This window comes from Sorex araneus, chromosome X (genome assembly GCF_027595985.1).
Source record: "Sorex araneus isolate mSorAra2 chromosome X, mSorAra2.pri, whole genome shotgun sequence".
NCBI lineage: Eukaryota > Metazoa > Chordata > Mammalia > Eulipotyphla > Soricidae > Sorex > Sorex araneus.
The window spans coordinates 371,097,456-371,115,401 of record NC_073313.1 but is presented as its reverse complement, the minus strand read 5'-3'; the positions used below and the strand labels follow the sequence as shown (position 1 = coordinate 371,115,401).

The 17,946-nt window shown below is 61.5% G+C and overlaps 1 protein-coding gene across 3 annotated transcripts in view; it reads right to left on the bottom strand.

Moving 5' to 3' along the window:
* The window catches only part of RMDN2 (regulator of microtubule dynamics 2), a 35,971-nt gene extending 30,796 nt beyond the window's left edge, over nucleotides 1–5,175 (bottom strand). For all 3 annotated transcript variants that reach the window (XM_055121714.1, XM_055121715.1, XM_055121716.1), the window contains exons 1-2: nucleotides 4,995–5,175; nucleotides 1,226–1,680 (exon numbers count right to left, since the gene is read on the bottom strand). In XM_055121714.1, the coding sequence (XP_054977689.1) occupies nucleotides 1,226–1,665 (440 nt within the window). In that variant the 5' untranslated portion in view covers nucleotides 1,666–1,680; nucleotides 4,995–5,175. The remainder of the gene's footprint in view (nucleotides 1–1,225; nucleotides 1,681–4,994) is intronic.
* Between the last annotated feature and the right edge of the window lie 12,771 nt (nucleotides 5,176–17,946).

Below are 17,946 nucleotides of genomic sequence, written 5' to 3'. Positions count from 1 at the left end.
GAAAGAACGAAGTGCCTGTCCAGTGGAAGACACTCTGGGGACAGTAAGAAGCCAGAGGCTGCGAGGAATATTTGCCAAAGATACAGCTGAGAAAGTACTGTGAGCAGAAACAGCACCGGGAGCCCTTGAACCTCAATACGACACAGAGGAATGATCTGATTTTAAAAGTGGCCAAAGACAGCAAGAGCTGCACAAAAGGAATGAGCTGAAAGGGTCAGGCAGGTTCTGGCCACACATGCCAGGGCCCTGGGCAACAGTCAGTCCTGAACACTGGGTGTAAAACTAGTGGATGAGGGAAGCTAGAGTCAAGATAAGATTCTAGAAGTTCATGCGGATCTGAGAAAGTCCAGGAGGGAGGAGACCACCGGACAGGCCTGCAGGCGGGAGACGCGGCAGGTTTCAGACTGCAGTATCACCTGCTTAGACAAGGCCGAGGACCTCTCCGTGCACGGACAGACCTGCGGTTGGCTGAGGCACTGTGAGACTTTCAGAAGCCAGTTCCTCTCAAACACAGCTAGGCACAAGTTTGTCACTACTCCCCTAAAGGAGAAATACTGGTGCCCCTGCTGGCACTCAGGGGCCGTGCATGTGAGGATGACTCTGAGTTGTGGACACGCCCTCAAATCTCAGGCCTGTGCTGCCTGGCTGGGGAGCCCCCTGATAATTCAAATACGCCACAGTAAAAAGAAATGGGAAACACGCTTCCTTAATCGCACAGGCTACATCACGCACATGGGCCTGGGCCACAGGGCAGGTGACCAGCTCCACATCTCCACACCAACACCGTTCTGCTGATCAGCACCTGCCAGAGTCCAAGGACGTGGGTCCCCGGGGCCAACAGGCACATTCTGGCGGCCGCTCTCTCCCTCAGCATACACGCAGTTCTACCTGTCACTGTCACTCACATCGGCGCAGACTGTGCTGCCTCACAAACTGCCCACTACCAGACCTCAGCTCTGACTAACATGAGCTGAAGAGGCCACGGCCGGTCTCGTTAGCGGCAGAACTGCAGAAACGCAGAGCGAAGCCCTAGGAAGCAGCGTCCTCCAGCCTCCCGCCCCTGCAGCCAGCACCCCTCCTGCCATCAGGAACCAAGTGTGCAGACAAGTGGGTCGGAACCCTGGTCCACAGTGGCCCAGCCCGGTACAGGACCAGCTGGCCCAGACAACGGCACCGACGCAGTGCACGATAAGCCACCCAGCAGACACAGCAGGCGAGCACTCACCCTCCTTCACTTTCCGCCTCCTCTGAGCTGTTGCTGGTGGCTGGGTGCTGCTGCCCAGGGACCGGCCGCCTCTTCCTGGCTCTGTGCTGGGGGCTGGCCCTGGGCAGTGACGCCTTCCCACCCAGTTCCCCTTGTATGTACTCCTCCAGCCTGGGGAGGGCCTCCTTCAAGGCCCGGACCTCCGCTCGGAGGGCCTCCAGATGGGTCACCAGTTCATCCAGCTTGTCCAGTATGTGTAGTTGCTGGCCTTGAGAGACGCCCATGACTTCGGGGCCTCCGCGAGGTTTGTGGGGCCAGTGTGTGGGGCCCGGAGGGAGACGAACAGGTGGCTCGGCCGAGGCCCGAGGTCTGCGGCCCCGGCAGTACCACAGGAAGAGGCTGATGCCGGCTGTCCCCACCAAGAGCCCAAGGACCAGTTCATTTCTTGTGGATCGTGGCATCTCTTGGGGTTGCTCCTAAAAGTCAAAGAATACAGAGTAATGTCGTTGCTGTCTTCACCCGAAATCAAAATAATTGCGACTTTTCAATCAACACATAGATGTCTAGTACCAGAAGGAGAATACGAGGCTAAGTGGCAGACCCTGGTTGGAACCCTGGCACCCTCGAGAGTCCCCTGAGCAGAGACCCAAGAGTAAGTCCTAAGCACAGCACCCTCTACTTTTGTTTTGCTTTTTGGGTCACACCCGGCGATGCTCAGGGGTTACTCCTGGTTCAGGTACTCAGGAATTACTCCTGGTGGTGTTCTGGGGACCCTATGGGATGCTGGGATTCGTACCCGAGTCGGCTGCATGCAAGGCAAATGCCCTACCCGCTGTGCTATTGCTCCAGCCCCACCAGCACTCTCTACTTTTGAAAAAAAACAAACAACCCGTGGGAGGCCCTGGGTCAGGTCCTGAGCAGAGTCTCATCATCCCATTGATGACAAATAAGGATGTCAGCCTTTAAGGGCATGACAGAGGTGGAAAGTCCATCTAGGACTTCACACCAGTCCTTGCTGTGTCTGAGCTGGGTGGGGCAGAGTTGGGAGCCTGGCGCTGAGAATCCAGACGCAGCCCCTGGAGTGGAGGGGGCTGAAGAAAGCCTGCTGGCAACCCTGAAAGGCCGTTTCCCAGGGAAGGACGATGCCTGGGGTCACAGGGGACCGTCCCTAAAGATGCTGAGAACCAGAGCAGAACTTTGGGTGAGTGAGGATCAGGGGCGACGAGTGGAAGCCTCAGTGGGGCAATGGGGATCAATGGAGCCCGAAGGAGGGAAGATTTGATTTGTCCCCCCTCTCCCCACAGACACACAGAGGGTCAAAGAAATCCCGAAGTAACCCAGGCCTGTCAGTACAACAGCCAGGGACAGGAATTCAGAGCCCCAGACATGCTGTCCCCACTGTGGGCCACCACTCACACACGGCCAGGTGCAGAATGGCGGGGTTGGGGCGAAGGCGGCACTCGAGGCAAGGCCACAGAACCGGCCAGAAACGCGCTTGTCACTGGAAGGCCTGGAAGCATGCACGACAACACAGATGTGGGAGACAGAGGCTCTTCCAGAGCCGAGAAAAGGAGATATCTGAAAGAATGACCGCGTGGGAGTAAGGGAGGAAAAAACCGCCCGGGGTGGGGGTGGGGGCAGCCAACCCAGAGACGCGACACAGACCCTCTTCTGTCCACCCCCTGCCCCCAACTCTGGGCCTTATGCTCTTGGGGGCGGGGCCCTTGGGGGGGCTGAGCATTTTGGAGGGAGCCTTGTGAGACTGCGGAAGGTCTCTTCTCCCCTCCCCTGCGCCGGGAACCATGGCGGACACCTCACCAGCCGCAGCTCTGTGATATCCAGGGTCCTGGGGTTCTCAGCACTGGGCACAGCACCCAGACTAAGCGGCATCTGCATGAAGCCCACAGACAAAGTGCACAAGCCTTCAGGGGCACCCCCAGCAGTCTCGGGGTTCAGACACGAATGCCCCAGTCAGGCAGCTGGGCGGCGGGCCGAGCAGGCACAGTGTTGGCGGGGACAAGCAGTGTTGCCTCTGGAGGAAGGAATCTCAGGGATGCCAGCGAACAGGAGAGGGGTGCGGGGGGCGGGGGGCATGCAGGCAGGATGGCTCAGTCGCGTCGGGAAAGCCACTCTTGCGGGAGGCTGGCAAAGCGGAGCTTTACACAGTGCCAGGAAGCGCCTGCGGAGGCTTCGAGGGAACTGGCTGCCGGGAGAAGCAGGACAGGCGGGAAGACACGGGCTGAGGGGTCACCGGTGGCCAGTGGGCAGCGACGCCTGGAATCAGGGGCGCAGGCGGCCTTGTGTGGGGACAGGAAGTGCCGCGTCCCCGTCCCCAGGGCTCTTGGTGAAACAGCCCAGCCAGGCAGAACGGGAAACATGCAGAACAAACCGCCAGAGGGGGGCAGAAGGAAGTCTGGGAGGGTCCCAGATGGTGACGTGTTCAGTGGCCAAGGTGCTGCCAGGGACCCCGGGGAGGCCCCTGAGCCGGGAGCCGCCACACCAGCTGCCCAAAGGCAGAGAAGGGAGACACGGGTCCCCTGAGAGTGCCAGTGAGGCAAGAGAAACCCCAGAAAGGGGGATGGAAGACAAAGGGGCCAGGGGCCAGGGATGTCGCTCATGAGGCGGAACACGCCTGCGGGGCCCTGGGTTCAATCCCCAGCACCACCGTGGGCGGCACAAGAAGAGAGAACTGGGGAATGGTCCTGAAGACGGACCCTTCTGGCCCGCGCCAGACGGGTTCTGTTTGCTTGTTTCTGGTGTTTGAGCCACATCTGGATGTGTAAAGGGGTGACTCCTGGCTCTGTGCTCAGGGGTCACTCCTGGTGGGAATCAGGGACTAGAGGGGGTGCCGGGCTCAGACCCAGGCCTCCTGCTGTGCCCTTTATTTTTTTATTTTTTATTTTTTTGCTTTTTGGGTCACACCTGGCAGTACACTGAGGTTACTCCTGGCTCTGCACTCAGGAACCACCCCTGGCCGTGCTCAGGGGACCATATGGGATGCTGGGGTTCGAACCCGGGTCGGCCACGTGCAAGGCAAACGCCCTACCCGCTGTGCTATCGCTCCAGCCCCCTGCTGTGCCCTTTAAAGGCGCATCTGCTAAGCCCTGAATTCTCCAGGTAACGGTGCACACGTGACACGGGGACGGGCTGGCGTCCCCCAGGCTGCAGTGTGTGGCCCCAGGGGCGGCACAGCAGGCAGGCGCCTCCCTCCCGGCGCCTCCATCCCGGACCCCGCGGGGACCCTCAGGGTGAGCCCGTGACTAGAACAAAGCCGAGCCCGGGCGGCTCCTGGCGGGACAAGCAACACCGCGGCGCCAACGGGCAAAGGCTCGGCCCAAGGTGACAACCGAGAGTCCAGGGCAGAGAAGCCTCAAGGAGCCGGGACACGCGCTCGCGCCGCCTCGGGTGACTTCGTGCCTGTGAGCTGCGATGCCGGGCGCCGCCTCAGGTGACTCCGCCCGGAGAAGCCGCTCCCGGCGCCTCAGGCGACTCAGTCGGTCCCCAGAGCCCCGTCCCCGGCGCCTCCTCAGGCCACTGTGTCCCCGAGCCGCGGTCCCGGCTCCTTTCAGGCGACTCCCTCAGGCGACTCCCTCAGGTGACTCCCTCAGGCGACTCCCTCAGGTGACTCCCTCAGGTGACTCGGTTCCCCCCAGCTGCGGTCCCGGCTCCGCCTCAGGTGACTCCCTCAGGTGACTCCCTCAGGTGACTCCCTCAGGTGACTCCCTCAGGTGACTCGGTTCCCCTGAGCCGCGGTCCCCGGCGCCGCCCGGTCGCTCCCGCGGGGACTCACGGCGATCGGGGTCGCGCACAGCTCCGCGCCCGTCCGTCCCGCACCGCCGCAGCCCGGACCCAGGAGGCGCGCGCGGCGGGGGTCGCAGGCGTCCCCGGGGGACCCGGGCACCGGCCCCTCCCTGCTGTCATCCGGCGGGGCCCTGAGCGTCGCGCGGGTGGGCGGGCGACGCCGGGCGGGCGCTGACCCGGAAGCACATCGCCCCCGGAAGTGAGAGGTCCGCGCACGGGACTTCCGGGCAGGTCGCCGCGGCGCGGCGCGAAGCTAGGGCGCCCCCACCCGCGCCCTCCCTCCTCATCCCCGCGACCCTCGCCCTTACGACCCCCTCCCCAGGCCCTTTCCGCAGCGAGGTCAGGGAGCTGTGACTCGGGGCCCCGCCCCCTGCCCACACCCCAGCGCTGGGGACCCCGCCGCCCCCCCCCCACGGGCCTCCAGGGCGACTGGCCATTGCCCACCCGCTTCCGCACGCGCCCAGTGGGCCTTTGAGGAGCGCCCCGCCCCCACGGCACGGTGCTTTGCAGAGACGCGGCGCTCTGCAGGTGTGACACTTGACAGAGACACGGCGCTCTGCAGGTGTGGCACTTTGCACAGACACAGCGCTCTGCAGGAGTGACACTTTGCACAGACGCGGCGCTCTGCAGGTGTGACACTTTGCACAGACACAGCGCTCTGCAGGTGTGACACTTTGCACAGACACGGCGCTCTGCAGGTGTGACACTTGACAGAGACACGGCGCTCTGCAGGTGTGGCACTTTGCACAGACACAGCGCTCTGCAGGAGTGACACTTTGCACAGACGCGGCGCTCTGCAGGTGTGACACTTGACAGAGACGTGGCGCTCTGCAGGTGTGACACTTTGCACAGACACAGCGCTCTGCAGGAGTGACACTTTGCACAGACACGGCGCTCTGCAGGTGTGACACTTTGCACAGACGCGGCGCTCTGCAGGTGTGACACTTGACAGAGACGCGGCGCTCTGCAGGTGTGCACTTTGCAGACACATGGCGCTCTGCAGGTGTGGCACTTTGCACAGACACGGTGCTCTGCAGGTGTGCACTTTGCACAGACGCGGCGCTCTGCAGGTGTGCACTTTGCACAGACACAGCGCTTTGCAGGTGTGACACTTCGTACAGACACAGCGCTCTGCAGGTGTGACACTTTGCACAGACACAGCGCTCTGCAGGTGTGACACTTTGCACAGACACGGCGCTCTGCAGGTGTGACACTTTGCACAGACGCGGCGCTCTGCAGGTGTGACACTTTGCACAGACGCGGCGCTCTGCAGGTGTGACACTTTGCACAGACGCGGCGCTCTGCAGGTGTGACACTTTGCACAGACGCGGCGCTCTGCAGGTGTGACACTTTGCACAGACGCGGCGCTCTGCAGGTGTGACACTTTGCACAGACGCGGCGCTCTGCAGGTGTGACACTTTGCACAGACGCGGCGCTCTGCAGGTGTGACACTTTGCACAGACGCGGCGCTCTGCAGGTGTGACACTTTGCACAGACGTGGCGCTCTGCAGGTGTGACACTTTGCACAGACACGGCGCTCTGCAGGTGTGACACTTGACAGAGACGCGGCGCTCTGCAGGTGTGCACTTTGCACAGACACAGCGCTTTGCAGGTGTGACACTTCGCACAGACACAGCGCTCTGCAGGTGTGACACTTTGCACAGACGCGGCGCTCTGCAGGTGTGCACTTTGCAGACACACGGCGCTCTGCAGGTGTGACACTTTGCACAGACACGGCACTCTGCAGGTGTGCACTTTGCACAGACGCGGCGCTCTGCAGGTGTGACACTTTGCACAGACGCGGCGCTCTGCAGGTGTGACACTTTGCACAGACACGGCGCTCTGCAGGTGTGACACTTTGCACAGACGCGGCGCTCTGCAGGTGTGACACTTTGCACAGACGCGGCGCTCTGCAGGTGTGACACTTTGCACAGACGCGGCGCTCTGCAGGTGTGACACTTTGCACAGACGCGGCGCTCTGCAGGTGTGACACTTTGCACAGACGCGGCGCTCTGCAGGTGTGACACTTTGCACAGACGCGGCGCTCTGCAGGTGTGGCACTTTGCAGAGACTTGACACTGGTCCACTGCTGCTTTGTTGGCCCACGCACTGTGCACGGACACCAGCTTTGGTCAAGCAGTGCTTTGCTAATGGGACAAACTGCCCTGTCCTGCAGGACTTGCGGAATGCTCTGGCGTGGGGAGAACCAGAGCCCCCGGGGTCCTTCCTGCTGCACCCCGGCACCTGGCGCCCAGCCCTGAGATTTGTTTTAATGAGTCAGGGAACACCGTCAGACCTGCATGCTTCCCTTTCTTCCCTCCCTGGCTCCAGATCTGTCCCCTGGTGGGTTATACCCCTTGGCTGCCCCACCCTCCCATACCGTGGGAGCCCTTATCAGTTGGTGGGTTCAAAAACCAAACCATACCTAGGTGCCAGCACACCAGGGGTGAGGGAGGGAGGGGGCAGGGGGGAGAGAGAGAGAGAGAGAGAGAGAGAGAGAGAGAGAGAGAGGAGAGAATTGGAGGGGGGAGCAGTGACAGTAACCAAAGTCTTTTTCCCCTCTCCACACCCAAAGCCTGCTCCTGTGAAAGGAACATTTGGGGGAAATCGGTGCAGATCTCACGTTGCCCGTTCAGGGATTATACTGGCAGAGCTCGGGGGTGCTGGGGATCCACCCTTAGGTGCCAATATGAGGCAGAGTCTTAAATCCTTTCTGCAGGCAGCTGGGTCTCGAGGGCAGGCAAGGTGGCTTTGGGGGAGAGTGAGTGTACAGAATTTTCCCTCTGCTGGGAAGCCAGTCCGCCAGCCTTCAGGAACCCGCCTGTGGAGTTTTTTGTTTTGTTTTTTTGGGGGGTCACATCTGGCGATGCTCAGGGGTTACTCCTGGCTCTGCACTCAGGAATTACTCCTGGCGGTGCTCAGGGGACCCTATGGGATGCTGGGATTCGAACCCGGGTCGGTCGCGTGCAAGGCAAACGCCCTCCCCGCTGTGCTATCGCTCCAGCCCCAGCCTGTGGAGCTCGAGGGACAGGATGAGACGCCACCCTCCAGGCCTCCTGCCCATCGCAGCACCCAGCCCACTACGCCTGCGCTCCAAGACCGGAGCCACTCCCCACTCTGCCCCTCTAGCCTTTGCTACAGCCGCAGGTGCCGTCACCGTTCCAGAAGCCACACACTTTGGGGTCCTTCTTGGCTCTGCTTTTCTTTGGAAAACCGTCACCTCCAACTCATCCCGATTTCTGCTTCCCTGAAGGATTTCTGTGCCTGTTCCTGTTTTCATTTTCTTTGAGGGTGTTGTTCCCGCTGGGTCAGTGGTTAGTGGCCGGGTGGCCAGGTGGCTTCTGGCATGTCTCAGCAGTGTTCCCTCGGGGTGAAGGGTCACAAGTGGAAGGCATGTGCACCAGAGAGAAAGGCTCTGGACACTTTCCGGTCCCTGGCACAGTTGTCCCCCGAGAAGCATCAAGGGTTTGCACTGTGCATGCTCTGCCTTGGGTCCTGGCTGCGTGGCCCTATGTCGGAGAGGAAACTGAACAGAGCGTTAAGTGTCAGCCCTCTTTGGCAACACTCTTTGATCTCATTCTCACAACTCCCTGTGAAATGATTTCCAGGCTCTTCCTTCCATCCCCGTCAGCTTGCGTGGTGAGGAACTCACTTGGTAGGCAGCCCAGAGTCTTTTTCAAACTGGAGAAGGGCTGTTCTTTTTCTGTTCTAGAAACTTGACCTGAGTTTCAAAGTTTGGCTGTGGGAATGGCCTGGCATCATCATTTGCATCCCATTCTCACCTCCTTTAATATTTTTGGCTTGGGGGGGGCATACCTAGCAGTGCTCAGGGCTTTTATTCCTGGATCTGCACTTAGGGATCACTTCTGGCAAGGTTTTGGGGAGCACCTGGGGTGCCGGGGGTCTCACCTGGGTCAGCCTTGTATAAGACAGGAGCCCTTCCCACTGCGCTTTCTCTCTCCTCACCCCATCCCGTTCCCTTTTTGCTTGCCAGACTCTCCCATCTGCAACCTGGAGTCCTTCATTGGTGCAGGCAAGCCCTGGATGTTACCGCCCACCCCGAACACCAGCTCCTGCCTCAGGGATCCCGCGTGCTTTTCCAGGCTGCGGCCGCTGCCTTCACTCCGAGAACACGGGCAAGGACAGAGCGAGGCCGCTGGGCAGACAACAAGGACAGAGGAGGAGCCGGCACAGCGCAAGCAAAGATCTGGAGGCCGGCAGGACGGAGAGTCCCGGGCCTGGCACCGGCCAGAGCAGGCACGAGGGCTGGAGCCACAGCCCCGTGGGAAGGGTTCTTGCCCTGCGCGCGGCCGGCCTGCGTTCCATCCCTGGTGCCCCAGATGGTCCCTAAGGAACTGCCAGGTGTGATTCCTGAGTGCGGAGCCAGAAGTAAGCCCTGAGCATCGCCGGATGTGGCCCCAAGGTAAACAAAACACAGCCAACGCAAGAGCCGGCAGGCCCCGGGGCCCGCGTAGGCCCGAGTGGTGCTGCCCTTTAGGGGAGGCCTCTCTCTCCGAAGGCCAGTGAGGCCGATGCCGGCGCAGCAGGGAAACAGAGGCTGAGAGAGGACACAAACTCCTCCCGGCCGGGAACCCCTCTGGGGGATTCTCCGCCACCCTCTCCCCATGACCTTTCAAGCCTGCTCCCATGCTGTCTCTGTCCGCACCCCCCGCCCGGCTCTTTGGGGTTCAGCCTTCGCTGTTCCTCTTTCAGAGGGAGCCCCGAGCCCCGGAAGGAGCGGCTCTCTCCGCAAGCCCCGTTAGTCCGAGCACGGTCAGACCAAGCGAGGGACTGCCGGGGCCACGGAGGGAGAAGAAGGTTCTGGAGCCAACTCACTCTCTTGTCTTGCTTTTTAAACTGTTCCCTGGAACACAGAAAATTCACTCCCCACTATGACCCTCCAAAGGAAAAAGTGCTTTTCATGGAAAGGGTCTTAAGGATCAACATATAAACTGTCTCCTGAAGGTCGATTCCTGTAGCAAGTCACCAATCACTTAAATACACTAAAATTGTCAACCCAATAGCCCCGAATTAGATGAATCAGAAAGAACGACTCCTCCTCCCCCCAAGAAGGCTCAAAAAATCGAGTTGCACAGTTGCGGCCACACAACCCCGCAGCTGGACGTGACATCAGAGGGGGTGATCAGAGGGATGAGAACCCCCTCCTGCCAACGCCCTAGTCTTGGCCGAGACTTTCGGCTTGGGTGGAAACATCCCGTTTCGTTCCCCAAGAAGCGTGCCTGGGAGGGGGGGCGTGCCCAGAGACCCTGGCGGGTACCAACCTGCTGGGTGACTCCTGGGCTTCTCACGGCTCTGGCCAGGCCCAAGGAAGGTCCGGGGAGACGGAGGGAGGCTGGTGCGAGCGTGTTCCTGCCCCGCTGCCTCCTGCCTGCGCCTCGCTGTAAAGTGAAACTCAGCTGGCGGGCAGAGAGCACTCCCTCCTCCCGCTCAGGGCCACCCTGCGGCGGCCCGGCCCGCACTGCCAAGGCTGCCGCTGCCTGCGAGGGTTCCGCAAGCCGGATGTTCCCTGGGCAGATAAGACTCTCGCCATCAGTGAACATCATGGAGGGGGGGGGGTTAAGTCTGCGGACTCCGCCAGGCCAAAGCAGTTGATTTGGGACTCAGTGGTGAGTGCTAGGCTCAGTTCTCCTGGCACCGTGGGGGTTCGCCGCTCTCCAGACTCTGTCCCCTGGGCACAGCCTCCGGGTTTGCAATGGAGCCAGGACAGAGACGCCCCCTGTGCCCCCACCTTCCTGGTTCCGGTCACTTCTGCTCTAAGGCCCCAACAGGGCTGTCTAGTATTTCAGCCCCAGACACATGTGGACTCATGTCTGGGGGGACGCTCGGAGAAGCAGAAGCTGAGATCCAGCCCGTGGCCCCACCAGGCCCCCTCTCCCCCGGCTCCCCCTGCACATGAGCTAAGTTCTACACCACAGCGGCCCCGCCGCTCTGCAGAGCTCCCGAGCTGAGGGCATGGACACTGTTTGGGCGCGCAGTTAAGTGCCACGGCCGCAGTGGCGTCAAGGCTGACGGTCTTGGGGTGCAGCTCCGGCCCCCCTCCCCCAGTGTGCTCCATGTCACTTGCTCCCTCCTGGCCCAGCGCTCCGCTGCCCCTCCCCCATGGCTCTGCCTGGTCATCTCAGGTCCGTCCCCCAGGGTCCAGGGTTCGTCATCTCTGGGGCGAATTCCCTTAATGGCCCCCAGGTCCTTGGCACTGGCCTTTGTCCAGCTTGAAATCTCGAGTCACTGAAGAGCTTGAGGGATGAACCCCAATGGCTGGGCGGCTCAGTTCTTTGCTCCTCCCAAGAAAGTGTGTCCCTTTGGCACAGGCTGGTGACCCCGTTTTATTGCTCCCCACAGATAACTGGCATTTGCCCAGGGAAGGAGCGGCAGGAGATGGGGCTCCCCACGCCCCATGCCCGGCCGGCTCCTGCCTCCGCGCTGCAGTCGGTGGATTCTGGCTCGTCCCTCCCTCCCTCCCTCCCTCCCTCTTTCCCTCCCTCCCTCCCTCTCTCTTTCTCGATCTTTCTCTTTCTCTCACTCTCCTTCCTTCCTTCCTTCCTTCCTTCCTTCCTTCCTTCCTTCCTTCCTTCCTTCCTTCCTTCCTTCCTTCCTTCCTTTCTTTCTTTCTTTCTTTCTTTCTTTCTTTCTTTCTTTCTTTCTTTCTTTCTCTCTTTCTTTCTCTCTTTCCTTTCTTTCTGTTTTTGAGCCACACTGTTCTCAGGGCTGACTCCTGGCTCTGTGCTCAGGGCTCACTCCTGGTGGGGCTCAGGGGAGAGTGTGTGGCGCCAGGGGTGGAAGCCGGGTCACCCGTGTGCGAGTCCCATGTCTGCTTGCTGTCCCAAGGCTCCGGCCCCTCATTTTCTATCTTATTTTCTGTTTGGAGGTCACTGGAACCTTAACCTTGGCTGACAGCCAACTGTTTCTCAAACGACTTTCTTATCGGAATGAGACTATCTGGTGACTGAGATTTCTAGAATTTCATGTTTTTTTGCTTTTCTGGCCACTTCTGGCTGTGCCAGGGCTGTTCCCAGCTCTGTGCTCGGGGGGATCAGAGGTTCTGGAACTCGGGAATTGGCTGGGGTCCTCGGCACGCTGGGTGTCCACTGGCCCCTGAGCACTCTCCGCCCAGCTTTTAGAAAGTCAGAGAATGTTATTTCACATTTAACAGACACAGGATAGTGTCAAGTATCGTTCACAAGTGCTGGGAAGCCAGAAAATATTGTTGACTTGCAGTGTTGAAGTGGTCTGGGGTCTCTAGGGCCTAATGCTGCCCCCAGCACAGTCCTGACTGAACCAGCCTCGGGGGGCCGTATGTGACTTGCCTGTGTAAGGCCTGAGAGCCTTTCATGGGGGCCAGAGAGACGGGGAGGCAGGTGGAGGCCGGAGAGACAGTGAGGCAGGTGGGGGCCGGAGAGACGGGAGGCAGGTGGGACACTTGCCTTGTCCATCGCCAGTCCTGGTTTGACCCTGGCAGCCCTTACGGCCCCTGGAGTGACCCTTGAGTGCAGAGCCGGAATAAGCCCTAAGGACCCCCAAAGCGTGGCCCCCCAAAACAAAGCCAAAACCAAACAAAAATCACCATTTTTTTGTTCAATAACGTTATTAAGTCATTAGCTTAGTGGCAGGCGTTCAACATCCCAACGCTGATCCCACCGCCACGGCCCCTCCCACCGCCATTATTTCCCGTTTTCACCCACCCCTGGAGCCTGCCCCCGCCGCAGGCCCGTGATAATTTATTTTGCATCGCTTGTTATGAATAATTGCTAACAGGAGGACCAAGACGTGTTTCCTCAGAGGAAAGCGAGATTGTCGCATGTCACCGGGATCCGCGGCGCCCTGCAGGGGCGATTGCTAAGGTGCTGTCGCGGGCTGAGCCCTCCGTGCTGGTGTGCTGCTAGTCGAAACATCCCCTTGAGCTGCTAATGCCCGGCGGGCCGGCCTAGGAGGAGGAACGGGCACCCCCGTGGCACGCAGCAGAGCTGAGGAAGGAGAAGGGAGGTGTCCGGCGTCTGCAGCCTTCGAGCCCCGCCCCGGCCTGCAGCTGCCTCTGAGCTGCCTCTGTGATTATGACCCTCCAGCTCTCCTAGCCTGAGCTAGCCAGGGCCGAGTATCTGGAACGCGTGTGTCCCTGCTTTCTGGGGCCGCATGCCCCTCCACGGGCCGGGGAAGATGCAGGTCATCTGCGGGCTCGTCGCCTCCCGGGTTAGCCACCCCAGAGCTTCAGACCCCGGGCTCTGAGGTGCAGGCGGGGAGTTTTCATTTCCAGCCGGGAGCTGCGGGGGCCACGCCCCCCCTTCAGAGACTTTGCCCCTCTGGGCCGGGCCCTCTCAGGGACGCTCCAGCACGGTCCTGTCTTTGTGCAAAGAGGTTCACGGGCCACGTGAGGCAGCTCTGGACCAGGTGCAGGAGAACTCGGTCCCTCCTGCTGGGGCGATCAGGTGGGCCCAGCCCTGCCCAGGGCCACGCCCCCCGCGACCCACATTCTCTGGGGCAGGTGGCCTGGCTCCGGGTCAGAACTCAGCCAAGGCTGGCCCCAGAGAGTGACCTGGAACCCGATCCCCGTGGGGCCTGCCTCCACCTGACGCCTGGAGGAGGGGAGGGAGGGCCGAGGGAGGGAGGGTAGAGGAGGGGGTGAGGAGGGAGAGGAAGAGGGAGGTGCAGGAGGGGGAGGGGGAGAAGGAAGAGGGTGGAAGGAGGGAGAGGGAGGGCGTGGAGGGCGGCCGGCCCTGGTGAAGGAACGGTGCCGCCTTTCTGCTTCCAGACCTTTCCGTGTCTGTGAGGCGGCAGAGCGGGTGAGAGCTCCAGGGGTGACTAAAGCCCATCGTGTGGCCGGGGGCCGTTACGAGGGGCAGGGACCCTGTCTGTGATGAAGAGACCCCCCGTGTGATTATGAGATGTGCAGTTTCACTTTTTTTTTTTTGCTTTTTGGGGTCACACCTGGCGATGCTCAGGGGTTACTCCTGGCTCTGCACTCAGGAATTACCCCTGGCGGTGCTCGGGGGACCCTATGGGATGCTGGGAATTGAACTCGGGTCGACCGCTGCATGGCAAACGCCCTCCCCGCTGTGCTATCGCTCCAGCCCCAGTTTCACTTTTTCAACACAACAGATATGCTGAATAAAAAAAAAATTAATATTTGATGGAAAGAAGTTTAATTTCCTCAAAATGAGAGAGAGGGGCCAGGAGGGAGCGTGGGGTTAAGACACGCGGGACCCCTGAGCCCCCAGGGCCTGGGCGGCACGCACCCTCGGGCTGGGCGAGCGCCGGACCGAGGCCTGCTTAGCAGAGAATCACAGAGGGACCCCGGTCCTCCCGAACACCACCTCGGAGCCCCCCAGTAACCAAAGGGCCCGCTGGGCAGTAAGAGGGGGTGTGCGGGAGCACAGGGGGTGTGCAGGGAGAGATCTTCCTTCCCGCCTCCTGGGGGGCCTGACCCCGAGAAGCCGCCCCACAGACGGGAAACTGCCCCCAGCTCCGAGGGACCTGCACGGCTCGGGGGTGCCTGGATCTCCCGGAAGGACCCACCCCTCCCTGTCTCGAGCTTCCGTTAGCGGGAAGGATTCCCGAGCCTCGCCCCGGGGGCGACACCTGAGGCAAATGGGCCCCCAGGGGAGAAGCAGACGCAGCCAGGGATTTCCCGGTGAGCGCCCAGCATGGACGACAGCGGGGCTGGGCTCTAACAAGCCTCCTTTGTTCATCACACTTGGAGATACTGTCATTAGGGGCAGAGGTAGTGCAGTGGTTAGGGCCGCAGCCAGGGATTTCCCGGTGAGCGCGCCCAGCACGGACGACAGCGGGGCTGGGCTCTAACAAGCCTCCTTTGTTCATCACACTTGGAGATACTGTCATTAGGAGGCAGAGGTAGCGCAGTGGTTAGGGCGCGTGCCGGCAGGGCCCGACCCGGGTTCCATTCTGACACCACGTGACCCCGGGCCTCGAGCACTGCTGGGCTGTCGGGGTGGCCGGGATCCCCAGTGCCCGGCCCGGCCAGCACTGCACGCTCAGTTCCAGGCTCTGAACCCACAGCAGGCTTGGCGGAGAGCCAGGGGCCCCCGGGAGACCGAGGGGGCACCCTTGGGAGCCCCCAAATGTATTGTTATTAATCCAGCAATTCAACATTGGGATTTTTACTTACTTTTAGTGTTTGGGTCACACCTGGCAGTGCTCAGGGCTGACCCCAGGCTCTGTGCTCAGGGGTCACTCCTGGCGGCTTGCGGGACCATACGGGGTGCCGGGGGTTGAACTGGGCTGGGTGCGTGCAAGGCCAACGCCGCCCTCTGTGCTATCCTCCGGGAATACTTGAGTTTCAAAGGCCCGAGGTGTGAGGCCCCTCCTGCTGCCCCCGGCTCCCGGCTGGCACACTCACGGCTCTCCCGTTAGCTCCTGTGTTGTATGGGGACCAGGGGACCCCCCACATCCAGACCCTCCGTCACCCTGCTCAGCCCCATGGCCACACAAGCTGCCCTGTGTGCAGCCCTCAGGGACGGCATGCTGGGCGACGCTCACCCCAGCTGGCAACACCCCACCTCTCCACAGGCAGGTCTCGCCCGGGGTGCTCACAGGGCAGGCCCCTCTAGCCCCAGGGCCGACTTTCACTGGCGACCCAGGACTGTGTTCTGGAACATTCTCTCACAGTCCAGGTGGCAGGAATCCTGGGGGAAACGCCTCCGTTGGGAGTCGGCCCAGGACAAGCGCCGGCCCAGGAGCTGTGGAGTGGCCCCTCACAATCTGGGGTGCAGTTTTTAGGAAAAGAAGTTTGGTTTTGTTCTGTTTGGGGGCCATATCCGGTGCAGCTCAGGGATCGGTCCTGGTGGGGCCTGGGACCATCTGTGGGGCTGGGTGAGTCTCACTCAAAGCGAGTGCTCTAACCACTGTGCTCCCTCCCTAGCCCGCTCTATTCTGACCCGGGGAGCCGAGTGAGGGGCTGCGCCCCAGCCCCCACTCTCTGCCCGGCCGCCGTGCCCAGGATGCGTGGACGGGCCCGAGTCCAGCTCAGAGGCGAGGGACGCCCCACAGTTACCTGACGGGGGGTGCTCCGGAAGAGACGCACCCCACCTTCTCCTGTCGCAAACTCGTCCTCTGCAGCCTGACGCGAATAACGGCACTTGAGCTCCTTCGGGTCAGATCAGGTGCTTCAGACGCCAGAGCCGGAACTAAAACTGCACACGAATCTAAAGCAGGCGCTGCGGGGTTCGAAACGTCGTCATTTGTGTGAGTGTGTGTGTGAGTGTGTGTGTGAGTGTGTGTGAGTGTGAGTGTGTGTCAGTGTGTGCGTGTGTAGTGTGTGCGAGTGTGAATGTATGTGTGAATATGCATGAGTGTGCGTGTGTAGTGTGTGAGTGTACGTGGATGTGTGAGTGTGTGATTGTGGATGTGTGTGAGAGTGTGAATGTGTGTGAGTGTGTGAATGTGTGTGTGTGTGTGTGTGTGTGTGAGTGTGTGAATGTGTGTGTGTGACCAGGCCCTAGTTTTCACCTGGTCGCAGTGTGGCACTTCACTGTGGGCAGCAGGTGGCGCTGCTGACCCTCAGAAGAGCCGTAGGTGCCACCAGCCTCCCCCACCCCTTTGAGCCACAGGACAGAACCACCCGCGGTGCAGGGAAGGAGGCGAGGCCCTCGGCCTGCCCCTCGGAGGAGGCCGCACCCGAACAGGGGGGGCTGACATGAGTGGGGGCCCTGCGGGTTGGTAAATTTTCTGGGCTCTTTGCAGACTTTTGAGAAAAGGATGAAAGTAAATAGATTGGGCTTTCAGTGACTGTGACCCCCGTGACACTTGGCCTTCGCTGCTGCTTTCTCCCGAACACTGAGGAGGAGACGGGTGCGAGGGCCGAGCTGAGCGCTCAGGACCCCTCCCCAGGGGCCGCAGAGCTGGCAGGGTGGCGTCGTCTCCCCCCAGGGGCAGCGGTGGGTACTGAAGTGGGCCCCGAGGGCGGGTGGCGGGTCCCTTCCTGCTGCCCCCCCCTCCGCCTCAGGCTAGTCCCTCAGAGGCCCACGGTCCCTGGTGCTCAGGGACCCCTCGAGCCTGCACCTGCTCTGGCCTCACCGAGTCACACGCATGTCCCTGCTCAGGCTGGGCGTCGGGCCCTGTCCACCCTCTCTGTTCCCGGACCCTGGGGCTTTGTTCGAACCCTGGCCGGCAGGGTCCCTTCCCCTGTCACCCAAACCCCCCTCCCCCCACCGCCCCCAGCCACGCCGCATCCCTGCACACTCTCCTCTCTGAATGCGAAAGAAAGGCTTAAGAGGGCGGCGAACAGGAGGAGGGCAAGGAGGGTCAGTGGGAGCACGGCACGGGGCGTGGTGGCCGCACCGTCCCTCTAGAACTCCCAGGGGAGACGACCAGTCCCGACCAGTCCTTCGTGGGGCTCGCTGTTCCGAGTGCTCGCACCTCTGCTGCTCCCGGTGGTGCTGGGTGCTGGGTTCTGGGTGCTGGGTGCTGGGTGCTGACGGGCTTCCCGGGTGCCGTGTCCCCTGCGCAGACGCTCTGAGAGTGGAGACGAGCGAGCAGGTGCCGGGAGCACCCGAGCCAGGGCCGGGTGTCTCGGGGGGAGACGGGTGCAAACGGAGCAAACCAGGCGCCGTGGGGACCGAGAGGCAGCCCCTGGTGCCTCGGAGCTGCGACACTGTTACCCCATGTTACCCCACGAGGGCGGGGAGGGCCGGCCGAGCCCGGTCCCGGGCGGGCTGGGGGCCGTCAACCCCTCAGTCTGCGCCTTTCAGCTGTGCCCACCCCAGCCCACACCCGAGTCCGGCGGCCCATCACCACTGTCCTGGCCCTACTTTGCAGAAGCCACGAGCCAGACAGCAGCCCCCGCCGCCCCCCCCCCCCCCCACACACAGGACCCCGTCTGTGAGGGAAGCCGCCAAGATGAGAGACAAATGTCCCGGGGCACCTACATGTATACAAGCGCACGAGACGGGGCATGGGAGTCGGCTGGCGGG